The following is a 23296-nucleotide window of genomic DNA, read 5'->3' on the forward strand; positions in this document are numbered from 1 at the left end:
TTGTTTAAAAATGAATTACATATTTCGTACCAGACTATTCAACGAATCTACAAAGGCCTAGCAAACAACACAATCCACGATTCAATGACTTTTCGGATTCGTATTTCAAATTAATAGTATTTGAAACGCAGTTGGGTTAGATGTGGTTATTAGAGAGACCTAACTTATAAACGCCAAATACACTTTTTTGTTGGATTATTTATTACCATTGTGAGGACTCTAAGACCTTCTTTGAGTTTATAAATATTTAATTAACTTCACTGACTTAACTCAATACTACACAATCACAATGCAACAACAAACAATCCCATTCTTTCTTTTCTTATGAAGTTCTGAGGCCCGGCTCTATGATTGAGTGTGTGTGAGTTGAGTGTGTGTAGCCGGGTGTTGTCAAATGAAATACACTATACACTCAATCTCAATTATTCGACAAATACTCAAATAGTCAAATATTGTAATCAATCTCGACTAGATCTAGATCTAAATTCTAGATCTCGTTTTATAGTTAGAATTTAATGTTAGGCATATGTTGGGGTCGGTTTAGGGATAGCAACTTAAGCCATATGACGATATGTTTATGTTATATGGTTATGTGTTCTGGCAGGTCCTATCTAGAATACAGACAATACAAAAAACAATAACAATAGTTTTATTCATTCCAATCAAAACCCCAAATCTTAAAATAATAATAATTTATTAATTGTATAAGCCTAAATCTAGTTAACCAGATTCCTGAAAGAGGGGATGAGTTTTTATGAATGAGTTATGAGTACACTAGTCAGTCAGTCTTAAAAAAATTATGGTTATGTGTTCTGGCAGGTCCTATCTAGAATACAGACAATACAAAAAACAATAACAATAGTTTTATTCATTCCAATCAAAACCCCAAATCTTAAAATAATAATAATTTATTAATTGTATAAGCCTAAATCTAGTTAACCAGATTCCTGAAAGAGGGGATGAGTTTTTATGAATGAGTTATGAGTACACTAGTCAGTCAGTCTTTAATTATTTCCAAATATAATGAATATGTCTCAATTCTCTTTAAGTTTAGCAGTAAATATATTTGAGCCTTCAAGCTGATCATGATGCATAACTGAAGTTTATGGAGGGGAAAGAAGCTATATACTATATGATTTGGTGACTACCTTCATCTTCAAACTTCTACTGATCATATTTCAATATGATGGCAATGTCTTCAGAGCAGACAGCTGGACAATCCATAGAGCAGAGGGTGGAAGCATTGATAGACTCTGTGTTTGTAAGATAAAGCTTTTGATACTTTGCTTTTTAAAATGTTGTGAACATAGTCTTACATATTCTAACTCCAGTTTGCAAAAATCTTTTTAAAGTTTATTTTTGCCTGAATATTTTCAAAATAAGCACTAGTTGAAATAGAATAGTTCGGAAATGATAGATGTTGCCTCATTTATTTTTACCATGACACCATTGTGGATTTTAGAACATTGTTGAATAAATCTAGGGAAAAAAATGGAGCTACAACAGTCTGATTCTGGATGAATTTATATATATGAATGTAGGTATTTATATAATTATTTATGTAACAAAATATTTTTAATTTAACAGGACAATACATTGATAGGAAATGCCTTCAGTAATATAGCAGCTAAAAGACCAGGTCAAACATTGCATGATAGATGCATAGAAGGGGTGAAGGATTTTTGGACATCTCTCACAACTGTAAGTAATTTGCTTTCTCAAATAATGAAAGCTCCTTAAATAAATTGCTTTTAAAGAAGTCTTTTAATGTTACAGACATCAGTTAAAAACAATTAATACATCAGTCGGTGGTTATATATTGCAGGAACCTAAGGAAACAAGAGACCTTGCCTTAAGACTGCTTGTGCAACACTTACATAAACAATGGAATCAGAAGAGAGCAGATGCTATATGCGCTGCTCTAGAGGGACTTGTAGAAAAGAGCCTAGTCGAAGCTAAGTAGGTAAACTTTCACTCTGATCTAGTGAATTGGTTAGGCTTTCACTTGGTGAAGAAATAGATTTAAACATTTATAGTCTGCTACATTTTGTTTTGTAAATTTTTAATTCAAATAATAATGTTTCATTAGAAAAACTGTTTAATAATACAATTTTACTCACAAATAAAATATTATACATTAATTGCTTGTATTTTTTTATAGTCTAAATCAACAATTGTATTTTCTGGACTCTGCATGTTTAAAACATTTGTAATATTTTGTTTTAGGTCTGTTTGTGATGCTCTCTTGTCCTGCGACAAGCTCACTGTTGATGAAGAGTTACACTGGGTAGCTACGTTTAAACTGGCCAGAAAAATTATTGGTGGAGTAGACTACAAGGTTTGAGATTTTGATATTCTGTTCAAATAACATTATAAGAGAACAAATATTTATTTGATATGTTTTCACTTTTTAGTTTATCACACCAGTGAATGTAATAAAATCTTTTGGTTCATTCTTAAATGAAAGGGAGATAATCCTTCTGTTTCAGGGTGTCAGAGATCTACTCAAAGTTGTTTTAGAAAAATGTCAACTTTTGAACAATACAAACAACATATCCTGTCTCCCACTTATCAAAGTTGTTATTTCAGTAAGAGTTTTCCCTTTTCTTTTGATAACGTACTTAATACATTAAAAGATGTTTAAATGTTCATACAAACTTGTATTATCTTTTGTAGCTGGTGAAGTATATAATCAATAGAAATTCATGCCTGATGCCTGCGTACCTTGCTATCTATGAAATATCAAAGTTTGAATCAGACAAAAACCAACTGTGGCCTCACTGGGTAAGTTTTTTCATTTTATTGAAATTTATTTGTTATTGACTTATCAATGCTTTCTTTTTTACTGTTTTCTAGTTTCTTATTTTTCTTCATTTATCATTATTTTTGTTGTTACCACATAAAAATAAAAACAATCAAAAATGTGTTAGCATGAACTTAAGATAAAACCTATTTAATAAAAATATAAGCAGTAGTTTTTAAATGTTTGTCTTATACTTCCTTAAAGATTTGTTTTATTTTTTGTTAAAATATTTAAATTTTAGCCTCTGGGGAAAGTTCTTTGTGATTTTGTTGATGGGTTTAGGCACTGTGCTCAGATGGTTTCTATCTCTGGTGAGTTACTCTAGTCCAGCATTGCTGTCAGGTTCTAGTTATGGAACCACAACAATGGAAATACAACTAGTAACTCAATAATTCTTTTGTTTCCCAGGTAGAAATCAGCTTCTGCCCATAGTTGGCCACTCTATGTCATCCAGCAATGTGTGGAGACTCAACAGAATGACTTTAAGATTTGCTCTCAACGGGCCTTTACCTTACAACAGAGTAATTAATCTTTGTGTTTAGTTTTGTCCATCTAGGATATCTGTTTAGTTTTCTTTAAGTTAGAATAATTAGATGCAAACAGTCCACTAACTGTTTTAGAGTAATTTATATGCCTTTTATTATCTTTTTCTAAAAAAAAAATATTAATTGAGAGAAAGTGTTTATAATGTTATAATTTTGAAACAAAAACTTGTGTAATAATTTCATCTCTCTACCAGGAACTACAAGAGCCACAAAACAACTTACTTCGTTATGTTCTAGAACAACCTTACTCTAGGGAATTAGTTTGCAACATGCTGGAGCTCAACATACAGGTAAATAAAAAACTAGAATCTTTAAGGGTATTCATTATATTTCCTTTACTTAATCTTTGATACAAACCAATGTTATAATTCAGGACAATACAGTATCCTATGAAGGCTTTTATTCTGCTTGTATCGCTGTTAGTGTCAGGGCTGGATAGAATAACCTTAAATACATCATAATTTAACAAGTATAATGTTTTATTGTGTACAAGATGTATCATACCACCCTTCAGGCAAAGCAGCTTTGTGAAGTTCTAGAGCAGCAACTGGTTGATCTGCTGGTTTTAGCTCTGGAGAGATTTGAACACGAGAGCGCTAGTCAAGGGGACTCCCAGCTACAGTGGCAGCACTTGTCTTCACAGCTCATTTACTTTGTTCTCTTCCAGTTTGCCAGCTTTTCTCACATTGTGCTCTCCCTCTATGAGAAGGTGAGATCAAAGTTTTTAAATTACAACTCTCCTGTGTGGATTTTATTATTCCTAATCAATAGACTTTATATAATTTTAAGAGCACAAAGCAAAGTGTTTTTAATTTCTCATTTCTAGCTGAAAGGGAAGAATTTGAAAAAGGGCAGGCACCACTTGATGTGGGTGCTGCTACAATTTATCTCAGGAAGTATTCAAAAAAATCCAGTAAGTAATATTTCTATTTTTTGCACATTATATGCACTAATTGTAGTTTCAACTCAGTTGGGTCATGTGGTTTCAACTCTGTTGGGTCTGCTACCACCCTGGTACATGCTAATTACAAAGCATATTTTTCATTTTAGTCATATTGTGGATATTGTGTTGTCTAGTTGAGAATCATGACTCACATTTATTTTGATAGTCTTGACATTGTTTTAACATGCTGACTTCCTACCTGTGATGAAACTGTTGACCTTTTTTTTAAACTCTAGATAGATGACTCTCTACCTGTGATAAAATTAACTGTTGACATTGTTTTAAAAACTTTGATGACTTTCTGCCTTAGATGAAACTAACTGTTGACATTGTTCTAAAACTCTAGATAGATGACTTCCTACCCGTGATGAAACTCTATGATTTGCTGTATGATGACAAGGAGACCATACCTGTACCTGACATCAACAGCCCCCAGTCCACACATGTCATGGCCGCCACATGTATTTGGATTCACCTGAATAAAAAAGCTGGCAATATTAAATTGAGACCCATCCCCGTATCACTTAAAGAACACCTAGAGTAAGCTGACATAATTCCTTCTTATCACCATTTTTATGAAAACACATCTTATTAATAAAATCATCATTTATTCTGACTTTTTCTTAAATTGAAAGTTGATATTTCTAATGTTATATTTTGTTATATTTATTTTGTTTTTAACCAACCTATTATTTCCCATTATAAATTTGAAATGTTTTAAAAATAATATGATTTATTTTTGACAGCTTCCTGAAACAAAATTTAAAATCCCTCACACTACAAGGGTACAGGATAGCTTTAATGTGCAATGCTTGTAAGTAAAGTGTTTAATTTGTTTGAATATTCTTTCTATTTAAATAATGAAATTTGTTTTCAAGATATTCTATTAAAATTAAACTTAATATTGTGCATCACAAAACAGATAGCACTGATACGGATAACTTTAGCAGACCAATGGGCTTCTTGGTTGAGACCATATATGGCAACAACAAAAACACCACACTTTTACCTGGCAATGTCGTGGCATCTGCTCCAACTGCCCCTCTACAGATGAACTTTCTTGATTCTTTAACTGTCCATGCCAAAATGAGGTAAAATTCTGTCATATTGTTAAAATCTGGAGCATAAAATTAGTAATTTTCTTTTATACAGCTACTTTGCTCTGAATTTCCATTTGTTCTCTACTGACTGGTATTTTATAATGTCATTTTGTTTTTTTAGTTTGATACACAGTATTGTGACGCGAGTGATAAAACTGGCTAAAAATAAAGCATCAGCTGCACTAGCGCCATCTCTGGTGGAAACTTACAGTCGGCTGTTGGTGTATATGGAGATAGAGAGTCTTGGGATTAAAGGCTTTATAAGTAGGTTGATGCTAACTCTGATTTCACTGAGGTTGATATTTGTGAAGATGTATATAAGCTATGTTGTTGATGTAGAGCTTAACTCTTGTCACATTGACGTCCCCAGACCAGCTGCTGCCCACTGTTGTTGAGAACCAGGCTCTGGGCATCCTCCACACCCTGCTGGAGATGTTTTCATACAGGCTGCACCACACACAGATTAACTACCGCATCCAGCTCCTGGCACATTTACATCAGATGTCTAACAACCAACCAATCAACCAAAACCAGTTGTACATGTGGTATGATTTCATTAGCTCATTTTTTTAAAAAAAAGCAATTTTTACTTAATGGTAGAAGCTGTAAAAAAATGAAACAGTTCTTAATTATTAGTTACTATTTTAAAAGTTCAATTGTACAAAGTGTGATCATTTGGCCACTATATTAATTTTATTTGTTTTGGTATCCTTTCAAATGAAATTTAATTTTATAAAATTTAGCCATACATTTTTATTGCATTAAAATTTTTGACTCATTTCCTAACATGCTTTCTATTACAGTGTTGAGAGCACAATACTGAAGTTGATAATTGGACTAGGAAGCTCCGAGGTCCAGCCCCAACTGTCTAGGATCTCAAGTGAAGCCAAAGGCGGAGCCTCGTTTCTTGTCAGTGACTCAGAGGAGTTGAACAGAGCACTGGTCTTAACTATAGCCAGAGCCATGCATGTCACTGGTAGGTCTGAGGCTCAACACATTTTACCACAGAAACATGCCTTTAAAAATGGCATTGATATACTACATTACTATTGAACAGAGCACTGGTCTTAACTATAGCCAGAGCCATGCATGTCACTGGTAGGTCTGAGGCTCAACACATTTTACCACAGAAACATGCCTTTAAAAATGGCATTGATATACTACATTACTATTGAACAGAGCACTGGTCCTAACTATAGCCAGAGCCATGCATGTCACTGGTAGGTCGGAGGGTCAACACATTTTATCACAGAAACATGCCTTTAAAAATGGCATTGATATACTACATTACTGTTGTACAATCTTAGAAGTAGATTTCTTACATTGAGTGATTTATTCCGCAGCTGTGGATAACATGTCCAGCGTGTGGTGTGAGGACATATTGAATGTTATAATGCAGAAAACACCCATCAGCTGGTCCTCAAATACCCTGCAGTGTTTCCCACAGGTAAAACTTTTTACAGAATTCGCTTAAGTCTTTTTATAAGCTTGATATATTTATTTATTTTTAATTTAATAAAAATAATCTAAAAGTATTTATTGTTTTTAAATTATTCTTTTGAAATAAATTTCTAAAAATTTGATGAAAATTAAAAACTAAGGCGATCATCAAAAATGTAGATTAGTTTTTATGTTTTGGTTTATCGGTGTATCAAATTTAACATCCGTGTTAAGTTATGCCAAAATATTATTACAATCATACTTACATTTTTTCCAGAGTCTAGCTGAATACTTCCAAAAGAATAATGTCAGCAACAAGGATAATAAAAATCAACTCAGAACATCAGTGGAAAATGAATACAGAAAATGGAAAAGTAGGTTAATTAAATTGGTTTTTATTTTTATTTTAAAGAAACAAAATGATCTCTTAAATAATGAGCTAAAAAAACAATTTTTCAAGCTTCGAAAGTTTTGTATTTTCACCTAATACTTTTTTGTCATGGTTTATTAAATGTGTTCTGATAATAGGTATGGGAGGTAATGAGAGTGGTATAATTGCACACTTTTCAATGCAGAGTAATCCTCCACTCTTCTTGTGGTAAGTTTGATTTTTTTTAAATATACAGTATTTTTAATGTTTGTGTTGTATGGATTTAGAATATGTAAATTGTGTTTCGTTTTAACTGTTAGAAAATCAATGTATTCTTTGACATAAATTTCAGCATCATTTGGAAAAACATTCAAGATGAGAATAGGGTTCCATCTACAGCATTTAAGTATGTTGATGTTTTTTTCTGCTTTTTTCTATAAAGTAAATCTTTGTTTTATTGGACATTCTTTTTGAGTGATGTTTATAGTTAGTATATTTTAGAATTGCTACTTTACTTTATGAATTGTCTGACTATTTAATTTTACATTTATTATTTTGTCATGATTTAACTAGCAAATGTTAAATTGTCATTTCTGTATTTAGAGTATTAGACAGACTTGGACCTCGTGCTCTGACTGCACATCTCCGAACTTTTGCTGACTATTTGGTTTATGAAATAGCCTCTAGTCCTGTCATGCAAAATTCTTCAAAGGTTGGTCTCTCTTTACAAAATCTGTCCTAAAATCTTTTAAGATTTCTTCAACATGCTCTCTACAGTTTTTAAGCTTAAAACTTCAATAGCTTTCAGATATTTTCTTCTGTAACACCTATACCTAATTAAGTCATAGTCAGAATATCTTCAATAATTTCCTTTTTGCTATTGCACCCCATCCCTATACTACATCTAAATGTGATAAGCTTTTTTTTTCTGGGTTTTTTTTTGTTGTTGTTGTTTTCTGTGCATTGATCTCTATTTTTCTATGTTTTTGGTGTTGTTTTCTGTGCATTGATCTCTATTTTTCTGTTTTCTCCCCCTTGATTAGTGCATTGATGCTCTGACTGATATGATGTGGAAGTACAACATCATTACCATTGACAGGCTAGTGCTCTGCTTGGTAAGTTTTCAAAAAAACAATTTTATAGGTATATAGGTGTAAAATTTAAAAAAATAAATGTTAAGTACATGTTTTACAAATATTCAGTGTAACAGTGCTTAACAATTTAAAATTTCCTTAGGTTGATGTATTAATAACAATATTCTAATGTTTAAACAATTTTATGATTAGTTCCCTTCATTTTGCTTTCTTACTTTCTATTACTTGAAAAATTAAAATATCTTAATTAATGGTTAGTTCAGTTAGAGTTAGTTCAAGGGAAAAAAAGTAGATGTTAATAAATATTTCTACCATCATATATAGGTGAAAAAGGTAATGTCTTTCTCTGGTATTGATAAATTTTGATTAACGAAAACAATGTAACATTTACTATCTTTTACCGTTATTGGGTCCTCTACAGTTGAATTTAACTTAGGATTACATTTTTGCTGTTATAGTTCAATCTTAAAATAACCAACTGCTCTCTGTTCCTAAGTAATAAAAAACTAGAACCTTTTAATATAACATTTTGAAATTAAACAGTAACTTTGGAAGCAATATGATAGTGCATTTAGTGCCATTCACAATGAATCAGTGGCCCTAACTCTTTTGCTACTAATATTACCAACAGACTACTTCATAATTATGATTTTTGTTGTTTAAAAATCAAATTGCTTTTTAAAGATTACTTAAAACAAAATAAAAAGTGTAAAGTAACAATTTGTTTTAAATAAAAGTTTGTTATTTGGCATGCTTAAGCTATAATGCAGAATTTAGTTAACTAAAAATAATCAAATTTCTTGAAAGTATGGAATAAAAGTGTTATTTTTGAAAAATACTTTTCAAATTCATGCTCTTTAAATCATTGTACTCTTTTCTCTATATTTTTAGTAATTAGTGTTAAAGAATTATTAGATTTGAATTTATATTTATTTACATCATATGTTCAGTTTTTAGACATAATTTTAAAAATTGGGTTTTTGGAATAACAATTTTTTTTATTAATACTATAAACTATTTGATTTGAAGATGGCTTGGTAAAAAGTTAGCATAAAATATCTTTAAAGAACCTCTTGATTGTGTTGTTGCTAGGCCCTGAGATGTCTGGAAGGTAAAGAAGCTCAAGTACAATTTGTAGTCATCCAGTTCCTGCTCACTGCTAAACCAGATTTCAAGACTCGCATCCATGACTTCATCAGAGAGGTAAACACCCTTCCTAACCATTTTCTCTTAACCTGCTATTTGTTGTCTAGAAATGATATATGACATTAGGTACAATCTTATATACTTATTTTTTAAATTTTGACAAGATACATAATAGTTTGTAGTGCAGATATAAGCTTGTAATTTCTATCTAAAGAATACATCTGAGCACTGGTCCCAGTCCAACTGGCATGATATTCACATGAACTTCCACAAGGTATGTGAAATGTTGCTTAAAATAACATGACAGGTTACATTTATAAATTGCTAAAATAACCATTCATTGTTGTCATTTTTATTTATATTGAGCACTAAATTTTTCAAATGTTTTATTTTAGCTACTTATGTATGGTAATCTGTTTACATAGCTATATTTTAACAAACTGAGGCATTGAGCTAAACAAAAGCTTGTATTGAACAGAAATACCCAGAAAAGTTCTACTATGAAGGAACAGGTTCACAAGATCTAAACCCTATCCAACACCAGTATTTGCCTGTTTATTTTGGCAATGTTTGCCTTCGTTTTATTCCAGTGAGTTTTCACATTTTTTACCATCATACATACAATTAAAAACACTTTTTAAAATTCATTATTTAATGTTCATGCAATTTAACACAGACATTGGTCTAAGACTTTGTCCATCCTTCTCCTCAGGTTTTAGATCTGACGATTCATCGATTTCTTGAAGTTGCTCAGATGCAAAAATCTCTGGAAATGATTCTAGATCAAATTGGAGGGCTGTATAAATTTCATGGTATTTATATTTGCTTTTAGAACTTCAAATTGGAGGCTGTAAAAATGTAATCTTGAGCCAATCTTTAATTTAATAACATTAGTAAATATCTAGCTTGAGTTTTGGTACCCATTCCTACTAGTACAAGACAAATTTTTCATAGAGCAACTTTAAAACTTACTTATACAAATCAATTGTTTTTCCTAGATCATCCTATAACCTACCTCTACAATACAATTTTTTTTCCTAGATCATCCTATAGCCAGGGTTCGTACGCTGTCTGGAAAGTCTGGAAAAAGTCTTGAATTTAGAAAAGTGAATTTAAGACTTAAAAAAGTCTGGAAAATCGCTAGTTTTTGGGCTGGATTTTTTAAAAGTCTGGAAAAAGTCTGGAATCCAGTTTTAGAAACAAAACTTCGAAGTCCATATTTTCCAAGTTAAAAAATTGCTATTTTTAGGTGAAATTACTCCAATTTTTTCCCCGCGCTTTTGCGCGGGTTTACACTGTTGTGACTTTTTTCGCTGGTTTGCAGAAAAAAAAACGGATGCTCAGTTGCTACGTCATTGGAAGAGGAGGGGTAGGGAGGGAAGAGATATTTTGTGTTGCGACTGACCGTGTGAATGTGTTACAAGTATTTAAAATTAAATTTAATGAAAGAATGATCGCCTTCAGAATTGTTAGGCTCTCGATTTTACCCGCTATTTTTCATTTTTTAAGTTTTCACGCAGACAGTCATAACAAAAAAATTATGTGGGAGGTGTATGAATGGTAGTTTAGATATAATTTATTTGTCTCTGAGGGTCATCCGTTTATGACATCCACAAATTTTTCGGATTTTATCCCCTCCCCCTTCCACACGCGTTCACTTACTTTGGGTTAATATTAACATTTATAAGATTAATAGGTGATTAGGGTGATATAAATACAGTGTTTTGTTTACACGCTGGGATGGTTTTTAAAACACAAGCACAGATTTCAATGCTGACGATTAAAGCTAGACTACCCCGCCCCTTCTTGTAACTACGGTCACTTGTGTGAACTCACCGTGACCCCAAGTTTGTAGTTGGTACTGCTTGGTAAGGAGGGTGGGGGGTATAAGTCACATCTCAGTTCATGTTATGACGTATTAAACAGGCATACTGAAGCCTAGACTACTATGACTTCACAATGACCCCTTCACCGTGTCTTGTGGTTGTGGGGGGAGAGGGGGGGGAGGATACCGGCAATTTTTTTTTTTTATTGCAGACCCGTTCCTCAGCTATAAGTAGTATAAGTGTATAAGCATAATAAACAGTGAGTGATGTGGTTACAGCCTGCAGAATGTTTTTTTTTTTTTGCTCCAATTTTTTTTTTACAAGTAGCCTATATTAGGCTACTTAACAAGAGCAGGCCTAAATTAATACATTACGTTAGTATTCTTTAAAGTAATTAACTCTCACTATTATGCAATACCATTTTAATAATAGTTTAATTGAAAACATTAGCATTTTGATCATGAACAGATTACATAAGTCTAATGTTTAAAACAAAATAGCTGCATCATTTTAATCAATTATTTTAATTGTTAAAACTTTAGGTGGAGTTGAGTAGGCAAACTTAGAAAAGTGATTTTCTGTCAATTTGGCTAGAGAAAGTTCAATATAAATATATCTCAACTGCCTAAAATAAATGTCAATTTAGTACAAGTAATTATGAGAGTACAAATGGTGCATCATTTTATAAATTATTCGCGAACACATTATCTGTATAAAGTCTGGAATTTTTCCAAAAAAGTCTGGAATTTCATTGTGAAAAAGTAGTACGAACCCTGTATAGCCTACCTTTACAATTTGTTTGTTTTTCCCTAGATCATCCAATAACCTACCTGTACAATACTCTGTTCTACTATGAGAAAAGACTGGCTGATAAAACACATGTCAAAAGGAAATTAGTTAGCGCTATTATAGGTAGAGTTATTAGAATTTTCTAGAATAAATCTAGAAATTATTTTTTAATTGCATCTTAGATATTTAGTTATAATATTTTAAAATATTTCTTATCTTCATTGATGCATTCTGACTTAAATTGTAAATTATGACTTTACATTAGTAAACATGGTTAACTTGTGATTTAACAGTTCAATGTTTGGGGTTCATTTCCCATAGGTGCATTTAGTGACATCAGACCAGAGAACTGGTGCCTGTCTGATGATTACCTGCAGTACATGAAGAGGTCGCAGGATGAATCCCCCTGGACACCTGACCAGGACTACTACATTAAACTTATCAGCAGGTTAAGAAAGAGTATCCTTGTGCTGGTGACATCAACAGTTGCAAATTTGCTCATTTTAGTTTTTTTTATCAAACCCTTAATGTATACCTAATGTAAGAGTTAGAGATAACTTTTTAAAAATACAAGAACTAAAATTGATTTTAACTTTAAAGTGGACTGCACATCATCATAGGGGTAAATTTTAATTGTGTTTTTTTTTTGTTTTTACTTGCTGTTAAGAACTAGTTTTGTCTGATTAAAAGAGCATTTTTTAAAAACAGAGTTACTTCCCTTAACACTATAGCAATACTGGGTGAGCTCCCTCCCCCATACCCATCAGCTGACTGGAGATTCAATGAATTTCCCAATGCTGCAGCCCATGCTCTACATTCCATCTGTGTTGAGCTCATGGCACTTCCTGTTTCAGCCCAGACTGTGGGGGAGGCCATAATTGATGTGTCACTCAGACCGTAAGTACTTGCCTGGTTATTATAGAGGAATTGTTCCTACAATCCTAGTATTTGTATGGGCTGTGTGATGACTATAAGAGGCCATAATAGACGTGTCACTCAGACCGTAAGTACTTTCCTGGTTATTTATAGCGAAATTGTTCTTACAATCCTGGTATTTGTATGGGCTGTGTGATGACTATAATAATTTCCATTGTTTCCAGGTGCTCTCTGCTGCCACCACAGAAAGACATGATGTCATGGTACAATGCTGTTGGCCTGATTCTCACTGCCCTACCTGTAATTCTTTCAAATTTTCATAAACACCTGTATAACACCCAAAATTGATTTTAAAAAATGCGTATTTTATGAAGCTTTTCTTTTAATTTCTTCATATCAATTTTTTAAATCTATTGTAATTTATATAGATAAAAAACAAAACAAATAAAAACTTTAGATCAGAAAAATATATGTATATTAGAAAATGTTTAGCTAAAGTTAACTGACTTCTGTTACTACAGGAATCATACTGGAGTGTTCTCAATGAGCGGATACTGAAAGCTATTACCTCCCCTATGCTGGAGACCCCTGCAGCTCACCATAGTCCCTTTAAAATTTTCAACGTGAACCTGTCACATCTACAAAATGCTGAACATCAGTGCTCCACTGTGCTGGAACTGTGTCATGGTGTGTGGCACCATGCAGGCATCGGACAGTTGTCACATTTACCTCAGTGAGTGCAGTTGTATTTCATAATAATTTTATTTTATCCTAATACAGTTTTTTTTTTAAATATAATACGAAACTCCTCGCATTCAGAATACTTAAAAGTTATATTTTTGACAGACTCAAAATCACACATCTTTTGTTTTAGTTAATACTTTGCAATTTAAAGCATGCCTTTTTTATTTTCTTAATGCGTCTGCTTTTTCTCTTTTAGGCTGTCTACCAACTACTACTAGTCCAACTGTTTTTATTAAATAATTTTTTTCTCTCATTAGGTTTGTAAAAGAGAAATTAAAACCAGTCATAAAACATGAGAACCAGTTTATTTTCTTATGCCATTTGGTTGGCCCATTCCTCCAACGCTTCCATATGGAGAGGACACGCTGTTTATTAGAGGTTTGGTTTCTAAATTTTTCATGTCTGAGAGTCTGAAATTTTTAAAGTGCAGTAGAAGAGACAGTGCAAATATAGAGGTCATATTACAAGATTTACTGACGTTCTATATTCCCAAAAGTTTCATTATGTATTTTTGTGTCTGAACAGCTGACTGTAGAACTGTATGAGATTCTCCTGAATGTGGACAGTAAAAGTGAACATCTTTATCACATGGACGCCATCTGTGATTATCTGTATCCTTTGTCATGTGCACTTTCAATACTTAGATAATACGTGTTAATCACTTAGGTGTGATTGAAAAGAACCTGATATCGTAAATTATTTTAATCTGATAGATTATATAGAGAATGGTGATTTACAGATTATCTCTTTATAAGATCCCTACCTCAGGGTTTTGTGGGAATCACCATGCCCAGCCACCTTCAAAGTATTACCAAATGTGACTTTACTTTTAGTCGCATTTTTTAAGAAAATTAAATATATCCTGACAACAAAATGTCTGGACATATCACCAAGCTAAAATAATGTGTAGTATATCTGTTAATAGGCTATATCTTTAAGCTACGTTAAAAATGTATAGTATATCTGCTAACTGTATATATATTTAGGCTAGCTTTAAAATGTATAGTATTTCTGTTTAATGGTTATATATGTAAGCTAGCTTAAAAATGGATTGTAAAATCTGTTAATGGTTAAGTGTGTTGACAGTCTCAGCGAGATTATTTCTTAACCACCACCCTCAGTTATCACATCAAGTACATGTTTGTAGGGGATGGAGTGCGCAGTGATGTGGAGAAAGTCATCTGTAAGTTGAGACCCGCCCTCAAACTCAGACTTCGCTTTATCTCACACCTCAACATGGAGGAAACTACAGCTGTTGTTCCCACCACCTCAACTCCTATCAGTGCCCCAACACAGTAGATTTCTTACTGCTTCAACTACCAACACTGTCCCAGCACAGTACATTTTTTACTACTGTAACTACTAGCAGTGCCCGAAGACAGAAGATTTCTTACTGCTTTGACTACTTGTGTCCTTACACTATTTTGCTGGCATTTACAGGCTTGGGAATTTTCTCCTGTTCCTTAGTATGAAAAAAACATAGATCTAGCGTTGTTATTAGCATAAAATTTCGTATTTGTTGTTACACCGCTTCATATGTTGTAAGCAAAGTAAATAATAATGTAATAATATCAAAATTTTTATCTGCTTTGTCTCTGTTTTCTGTGTTGTTGTTGTACAAAATTTTGTATTTTACAATTTATAAAATGTTTATATTAACTTTATATAGTATGATTTTATTATGGTTAGTTATTCATGGTAAAATATTACTTTTTATTGATGAGTAGGTTTTTAATTATTTTGTAATAATTTGAGCAACTTTGTTTGGTCAATGTTCTTCTTTATTTGATGTGGAAATTGTCAGGGGGTGTTGTGATCTCATCTTTTTTTACCATTAAAATTGTGTAGCAAAAATACCATCACACCATCACCCCTGGGTATATTAATTATGATATGAATGAAAATAAAATGTGTTCTACTGCATCATGTTTTTATTACTATGTATTCGTTTTATTTAAAATGAATTCCCCCCCCCACTAAAATGTCACACCTCAGCCTACAACCCCCCCCCCCCCCCCACTCAAAATTGCAGTTGATTTTTTCTTAAAAGATTGATAGTTTTCCAAAATCTTGTCTGAACTCTGTCAACAGAGTATTTTAATTAATTCCTATTACAATTTATAACAACAGTTTTCTAAAACGCAAAATAACGTCTAAAACTCATTTTCTAACATTGCGTTTTTATAATGCAAAAAAATGTGACATCACACCATCTGAACCCCCCCTCCCCATCATAACACATCGTCACAAAATTACGGAACCCCCTACGAGGGTGACGTCACTTATGGACGACCTCCTTTTGCCATTTTATAGTTTAAAGTACATTACTAATAAATCATTTACATGCACATCATTTACATGCAGCAGTTTGTGTTCATTTTGAGTAAACTGTTTTGATGAAGCAAGCATTGCTTTTTGGAACTAGCACTAAAAACCAAGTTGTTTCACTAATGCATATGAATTCTGTTGCAGAGATGTCTAGTAGCTGAAGTCATGTTTGGATTCTGAACGTGATTATGTCATTATGACAGTTTCTGTACGCTTTCTCTAGATCTCAAGAAGTCATCTACATTCACATTATCCAATGGAATTAAGTTTACATTTTAAACCAAAATATACTTTAGATCTGCATTGAAGCAGAATTTTAAAATATCGAGATCTAGATTCTATTTCACTAGTTACCTATTTATAACAGAACGTAAAACTGAAGTCATGCGCTTAGAAAGCGCGATGAAAAGGGAAACACATTTAATCAAGGGCAGATAAAATACGTCTACTTCGTTTGACTGTTAGGCCTAGTTTAAAGCTAAATTATATTAATGCTTGTCGTTGTAAACAAATTATTCTTAGGTCTAGATTCTAGATCAAGAATCTACATAAACCAGGAATGAAAATGTAGCGTTCTCGCCAAAGCAGAAACAATCAATGTATTGTATTGTACGTAGAATGCTAGTCCTGGCCTACACAAGTAACTCCTGCTTTCACGCTTGCCTTAGCCAGCTAGCTTCATATTCATAAAGCCGCTGCGGCTAGGCCGCTTAGTTACTGGCTTAGACTAGAGCCCTAGACTAGACGCTAGAGGCCTAGAGGGTTAGGGCTTAAGACGGCTTAAGTTTAATTAATAATTAATAATAGTTTATTAGTTACTAAGTTAGGCTTAGCCTACCACTGTGTTACCACTACTGTACTACACAGTAGATTAGTAGATCTACAAGTAGGCTTTTTGATGAGAATTACAGAATGATTTTTTTTATTAAAAATGTATCAATAATAGCTAGAACACTAGTAAACTAAACTAATTTAGCATATTTTAACTTTCTGTGCAAAGTCATTATTACTGAAAAAAATTCCAAAGTCAGGTCAGCCTGTGGCACCCTCCACTGAACGTGACAGAAGGAAAAAAAAACTTCACCCGTGACCTTCATTAAAACAGAATTTGCTTTTTTATTTTTTTTATTTTTGGTAAACATGTGCTTAATCTTACCCAATAAGTGATAAAAATTTGAAAATTAATTTTAATTACAGTTGTAAAGTAAGATAAACAGCTTAATAAACACATGCTTTCTTGAGGGGGTGTGGCCCGGGTGTGGCACATCGCAATTATAACTTTATATTTCTGTGTTTTATGACTATATTTGTTTACAATCAGCATGCTATGTTTTTAAAATTGATAAAGGGTAAGTATACCAAGTTACAAAATCTGCAATCTAACTAATAATTCATACTTTCAATTTAAAAAATAATAAAAACGATCATCAACGAAGAAAGCGTAAACATTCTATTTTTAGGTGTGACATAAAAAACAGTCATAAATCTAGCCAAATGATTGGATTCTTACGCGGCACACATTTTCCCGCGCCTCGTTTTCACCAAACAAGAATATAATAAAATGGCATTATTACTTACAGCATGAAAAGCATTGTTGTCAGCCTAATTATATTAAACAATTCTATTTTTATTTGATAGTAAAGATGTTATAAAAATTGGGTCTAATAAAAAAGTTATTGGATAACGCACCTGCTTTAGTTTATTCGACTTGAAACGCAAGCTAAGTAAGCGTGACTTTCTCTCGACGGCCTCGTTAAATACAAATAAAGAAATTAGGTCAAAAGTACATCTGGGAATTCTTAAATAACAGACTGAAATAGAAACGGATAGTTCCGATGTCTAAAATTAACGATGGCCTCGTTATTATTAGTTTTATCCCTCTACCGTTTAGTGAAAGCGAAACTGGTCGCCATTTTTGGTAAGCGCATGAGCCATGAGATGGCTTCAAAACAACAAACCCGGAAGCTGTGAATCGAACGGCCTACTACAAGTTACCAGAATTTTTTTTTTCACTAATTTTTTTATTAGAATCTTCTAGATATCTAGATCTAGGCCTATATCTTTTTGATTTAAACCCCACGCCCACACATTTGATTTTAATAATTTTATATAAAAATTAATCGTAATAATTGAATACCCTACACCACTCCTACACTCCACCAATATAATTTTTTTAATTAGGCCTACATGTATTTTATAGGCCGCATATTAAGTCATTTGTCATTTATGTATTGAAGAAAGATAATTATTTATTTTTTACTTAGATTTAAAAATTTAAAGAAGAAAAAATAAAGAGTTGATTTTTTAGGGGGGGGGGGGGGGGGGGGTAAAAATTAAAATTTGCTTCTATCAGGAAAATTAATGATAAGAATCACTTTTCGTGAGTACTTATTCATAGAAAACAAAAGTATGTCCATTTTTTTTTTATGATATTTAGTATCGACCTTTGTATCTCTGGCAGAACGAGCCCCCGGTGTGGCCTCAACCTTTAGAGTGCCTTGTAGAATTTTTCTCTTTTCTTGCCTCGCCCCCACCCACTCCCCCACAACCTCACACCCCCCTACAACTAGTTGGTTGGCTTGTTCTTGTTGCATTAAGTTTCAAATAAACTCTCATTTCATGTACAAAATATGAATTCAAATTGATTCAGTTTTTTATTTATAAAACTGTTTAAATACTGGCATCTCAATTATTGCTGGTATAAATCAATTGGGTCAAGTATAGATTTGCACCCAGTTGTAGTAGAATTAAGGTAATAATCAAATCCTTATCATAGCATATGTTAATGTGGGTGCAGAAAATTCCATAACTACTCTGAAAATAACTTGAATAAGACTACAACCTGAACAGTTTATAATAGATGACATATATTGAAATTTGAGCTAGACCAATGATTAGTTAAAATGCAGCCCCGTATTAGCAAAAAGATAGTGGACTACTTATGGAAAGGAATGACTGATATTTTACTTATAAATTCTATAATTACGTCTTTTGAATTATTTATTTTATTAGTCCATGTTTTTAAAAAGTTAGGATTTTTAAAAGCTTATATTCATTTCAGATGCTGAAGCAGTAACCCAAGTATTTTGAGGCAAGGAGGAACATCATCAACTTTGTTAACTGAGAAGAATATCAGTTTTATCAGCTTTGTAACATAAAAACAATGTTGATTTAAAATACAAGCTTTAATAAATAAATCAAAATAAAGAGAAGTAACATTAACAGTTATGATATTCAGACCTTCATTTATAAAGAGTCAAAATATATTAGGCCTATCTGTTATAAAAATGAAGCATTACATGTTAACATCTGAGAAGCTCTGATATACATTTCTGTAAAAAAAAAAAAGGTAAGCTCAACTAATTCTAATTACAGTATTCATCTACTTTATTTAAAAATTTAAGTTCCTTTTTCAGGCCTAGCAATCCATAGGGCAGATGAAGTTGAGTTCATATACTGATTCAGGTTACCTTAAAAAAAAATTACGTGATAACAACTCATAAATAGATATTGTTATTAATGCCCATCTGAAATTGGCCATTCCATAAAGAATTAAAAAGGGGTTACTATGGGCCATGGTTAACCTTAATCCAGGAATCACCAAGTACTATTTTCTTTTTTTTTTTTTTTTTTGATATATAAATTTTGTAATTGAACTAATAAAAACTTTGGTCAAAAGTAAATATTAAATCTCTAAAATAATTGTTATAGGCCTACTTAATTTTTTTGAATTTTTAAAAAATTATTAAATGCAACTGAATAATTGGTTTCATTTTCTAAAATAATTTTTACAGTACTTAAAAACAATTTTTAAAAAGTTCTATCTACTTACATGAAGTGGATGCAAGATAATAATTTAAACAGTAATTACATATGATCTTTCATATTAACATAATTCTGGTCGTTCTACTATTAATTAATAATTCTAATTGTATCCTCCAGTCTGTTGATGTTGCAAACCTAAGCACAGCCATCCGGTATAATTTGATAGGTTGTTGCTCCAGTTTAAAAGAGAAATGTTAACCATAATAGAAGGCTCAGTCAGAGATTGTCCTGAATTGAGCAGCAAGTGAGTTAAAAACTTAGTCCAGATGTGTAGTGATGTGTTTGTGCTGCTATGTACTGAGTAGAAAGTTAATTAAACATTAAACTGTCCAGATTTTTTTGTTCTGTCTTATACTGAGGAGAAAGTTAGTTAAAAATTAAATTGTTCACACATTTAGTGATTTGCTTGTGCTGTCCTAAATTGAGCAGCAAGTTAGTTAAAAAATTGAACAACCCCTTGTTTATTGATTTATCTGCCTACAAGTGTGTGTACCATGAAGCAGGTATTTATTTAAGCAAAGAAAAAAAATAGATGTGTTGACTCCTGTTGTTTAAACTACACATAACAATGCTAAGAAAAAAATAGGAAAGAAATTGATAATCTTTTTTTTCCCTATAGGGGTAGCATATGTGGAGAAATCATCTTAAATGACCTGTATTAAACCCTCTGGGAACGTTGCTTGTACAAAATATCTATCATAAAAGAATAAAGACACAATTCTGGTAAGTAAATCAGAGAAAGAATAGATAGTGTTTCTGTGTTTTGTGTTAATTGTATATGTATGCTTTGAATTGACAGGATGAAAACTTTTGTGGCAGCTACGTTTAAAATAAAGTTAAGAATTTTCAAATCTGCTTACAAACAAGATATGTAAAGCCAAAATGGTTGCTTCAGGCATCTTGGACATACAAATTTGCTTTGTGCTATGTCGAAAAATCAGCACTGTTTTACCCCAGTTAACATGATTATCTTTTATGTACTTGCTTCCAATTATATAAGACAATTGGACCCTTATTCTATTTTACTTTTTTAAGAAAACATGACTTCCAGTAATCGTGAAGAATGTACTAATTAAAATTTATATTTTTAAATTAATTATTTCTGAATTAAAATATTCCTATTTCTTTCAGCAGAAAATGTTTCCAGGGCAAAGAAAGGTATTTCAGCACACCAACCTCAGGAGAAACCGAACAACAAAAATCATAAATTTTTACATTCTTATTGTAATCATTCTTGTGATAGGCCTTTTTCTGACAGCATTAAACTTCCATGAGCTCCATAATATAAGGCAAGAACATCACTTCAACATCAAGCAAAGAATGTCTTCATTAACATTTGAGGCAGCTAAGCCTATTGTATGGATCAGAGAGAAGCCTAATACTAAAAGTAATGGCCCAGAAGGATACTTGAAGCACATCTACCACATGTTTGAAAAACTGGGCTTCCAGTTTGGTGGACAGTGGTCAGAATGGGTGGTTTTGTGGAGCCATGATTATCCATTCTCTTCATCCCAGCAAGATGTCTTACAAAATCTGTCGCCCTTTCAGAAAGTAAACCACTTTCCAGGTTCTGGCCATATCACCAGTAAAGTCAACTTGGCACAAACAGATCTGGATTTCATTCCCAAAGCTTTTGAGATGCCTATCAGAAAACGGCAGTTTTTAGAATTTGCTTCAAGATATACAAATTTTAGCTGGATTCAGAAACATAGTCAACACAGGGGCATTGAGGTGAAGCCGTTTGAAAAGTTAGAATTGTACAAAGCAAATATATTTATCCAGGAATATATATCTAACCCATTTCTCATTGATGGTAGAAAGTTTGACATTGGAATATATACTGTTCTCACATCCATTGATCCGTTAAGAGTTTATTTTATTGATGGAGAAGCTTTGTTTCGATTTTGCCCTGAGGTATATTATCCATTTAATAGCTCAAATCTAGATAAGTATGTGATTAGGAACCTCTACAAACCCTTGTGGGAAATGCCCTCTTTATCAGACCTGTATGTGAATCATGGCTACACATTTAAGAATTCTTTTGATCAGCACCTAGTCAATGTTGGTAAAGACCCAAACTTAATCTGGGAAAAAATCAAATCAGCAATAAGAGACGTTATTCTAATGAAAGAACCTGAGATCATTAAAGCTGTTGAGAAATACAATTCCAAGCGAAATTTTTTTGAACTGGTACGTTTTGATTTCATCCTAGATGAAAACCTGAGAATTTATATGATGGAAGCCAACATGTCGCCCAACTTATCCTCTGATCACTTTCCTGGTAATGCTCGTCTTTACGAACACGTACTCTTTAACCTGCTTGGTCTTGTTGGGATAGAATATTACACATCAGAACAAAACCATCTGGCTCACGAGAACACAATGTATGTCACCTCACAGGACACCCAAGTTTTCCCAGAGTACTGTCAGGCCGAGATGTGTAACGCCAACTGTCAGCCACTTGTCTGTAAGCTCTGCAAACATTGTATAACTGGAGAGCTTCAAATTGATATTAAGTCTGCTTACTTAGAACACTTACATAGGGGCACAGCTAGAAGAATATTTCCTCCATCCATATTGCCAGTTGATGCTTTGTCATGGAAACCAGACTTTCCTTTGCCATTGGGGGACAAGCTGAATTTAAAAAACCGGCTTATGTACATTTGGTTTCTGGGCAAATGTCGGCTGGACCCTGGATGGTGTCATTAAATTTTTGTTAAATCAGATTTGTTTTGATTGTTTATAACTTATATTCAACCAATTAACTAGCATTTTTAATAGTTGTGTTCATAAAGTTGGATTTTCATATTACTCATGATGAACATTTTAGTTCAATGAAGTTTACTTCCCAGTTCTTTCACAATCATTTTAAACTGATATTATTCTGTTTTTTATTAAAAACTGTTTGTTAATACATATTTGGTTTAGTTTGTGCTTTGGCTGAATGTCTTCTACTAGTAGAATGGAAAATGTAATTCAGATTGCTGAATTACAATGGGGAATATAAAATAATATGACAGTGAAGATTGTTTTTAGTGATGTTAATTTAAATTAAGTAAGCTAACATGGCACTACGCCCCCACATACAGTTACTTGTAGAAGTGTCAGCTGATTGTTTTATGTTACTTTCCTTTTTTCAAATTTGGATCTATTAATTTATTTTTGGTTTGACTCAGAGCCTGTTGTTTTTCTATGATTAGATTGTTTCATTATCGACAGTTTTTATTTTGTTTTTTATTAATTCAATCACTTTTTAAATTTATCATAAGTACCATTTTAATTTGAACTATCGGTCATTATAATATCAAACTGTTCAGTAAAAACAGTTTTTTCATCAATTAGCTAGCTTACATAACAATGAAACAGCACAGCATATTATCTCATATTAATATTTTAGTTAAACAGCCCAACCATGATAATGAAATAAAATAAACACTTGTTTTCAAATTTAACATGATGTTGAACAT

At 32.4% G+C, this 23296-nt stretch overlaps 2 protein-coding genes across 3 annotated transcripts; both read left to right on the forward strand.

Moving 5' to 3' along the window:
* The first annotated feature begins 159 nt into the window (after window positions 1-159).
* LOC131936429 (mediator of RNA polymerase II transcription subunit 23) lies at window positions 160-15589 on the forward strand. Its single transcript, XM_059293402.1, has 36 exons — window positions 160-210; window positions 1055-1261; window positions 1588-1701; window positions 1826-1959; window positions 2227-2338; window positions 2490-2588; window positions 2677-2784; window positions 3045-3114; window positions 3212-3324; window positions 3543-3638; window positions 3863-4057; window positions 4175-4261; window positions 4638-4831; window positions 5038-5105; window positions 5214-5382; window positions 5513-5655; window positions 5762-5936; window positions 6195-6367; window positions 6735-6838; window positions 7109-7205; window positions 7360-7429; window positions 7554-7607; window positions 7805-7913; window positions 8245-8316; window positions 9388-9498; window positions 9656-9715; window positions 9920-10030; window positions 10154-10253; window positions 12081-12179; window positions 12378-12515; window positions 12788-12953; window positions 13157-13232; window positions 13454-13665; window positions 13934-14054; window positions 14202-14287; window positions 14798-15589. The coding sequence occupies exons 2-36, from the start codon at window positions 1184-1186 to the stop codon at window positions 14973-14975; spliced, it is 4092 nt and encodes a 1363-aa protein (XP_059149385.1). The 5' UTR covers window positions 160-210; window positions 1055-1183; the 3' UTR covers window positions 14976-15589.
* A 4361-nt stretch (window positions 15590-19950) lies between these two features.
* Window positions 19951-22555, forward strand: LOC131936428 (putative tubulin polyglutamylase ttll-15). 2 transcript variants are annotated; one of them, XM_059293400.1, is made up of 3 exons: window positions 19951-20073; window positions 20449-20552; window positions 20961-22555. In XM_059293400.1, the coding sequence occupies exon 3, from the start codon at window positions 20967-20969 to the stop codon at window positions 22536-22538; it is 1572 nt and encodes a 523-aa protein (XP_059149383.1). In that variant the 5' UTR covers window positions 19951-20073; window positions 20449-20552; window positions 20961-20966; the 3' UTR covers window positions 22539-22555. The 2 variants fall into 2 exon arrangements, with proteins under 2 accessions (XP_059149383.1, XP_059149384.1); XM_059293401.1 differs by having other exon boundaries at window positions 20964-22555.
* The last annotated feature ends 741 nt before the right edge of the window (window positions 22556-23296 follow it).

The sequence above is a fragment of the Physella acuta genome, unplaced genomic scaffold, assembly GCF_028476545.2.
Source record: "Physella acuta isolate Inbredline_101_S28 unplaced genomic scaffold, ASM2847654v3 ptg000178l, whole genome shotgun sequence".
In the NCBI taxonomy this organism is placed as follows: Eukaryota; Metazoa; Mollusca; class Gastropoda; family Physidae; genus Physella; species Physella acuta.

What these genes read in the sequence shown, in the direction of transcription:
- LOC131936428 (XM_059293400.1), top strand. Translation starts at nt 20,967, where the DNA reads ATGTTTCCAGGGCAAAGAAAGGTATTTCAGCACACCAACCTCAGGAGA.
- LOC131936429 (XM_059293402.1), top strand. Translation starts at nt 1,184, where the DNA reads ATGATGGCAATGTCTTCAGAGCAGACAGCTGGACAATCCATAGAGCAG. An exon ending in TTTGGACATCTCTCACAACT is followed by an intron (nt 1,702 to 1,825) that starts GTAAGTAATTTG and finishes TATATATTGCAG; the next exon opens with GAACCTAAGGAAACAAGAGA. An exon ending in GACGCCATCTGTGATTATCT is followed by an intron (nt 14,288 to 14,797) that starts GTATCCTTTGTC and finishes CACCACCCTCAG; the next exon opens with TTATCACATCAAGTACATGT.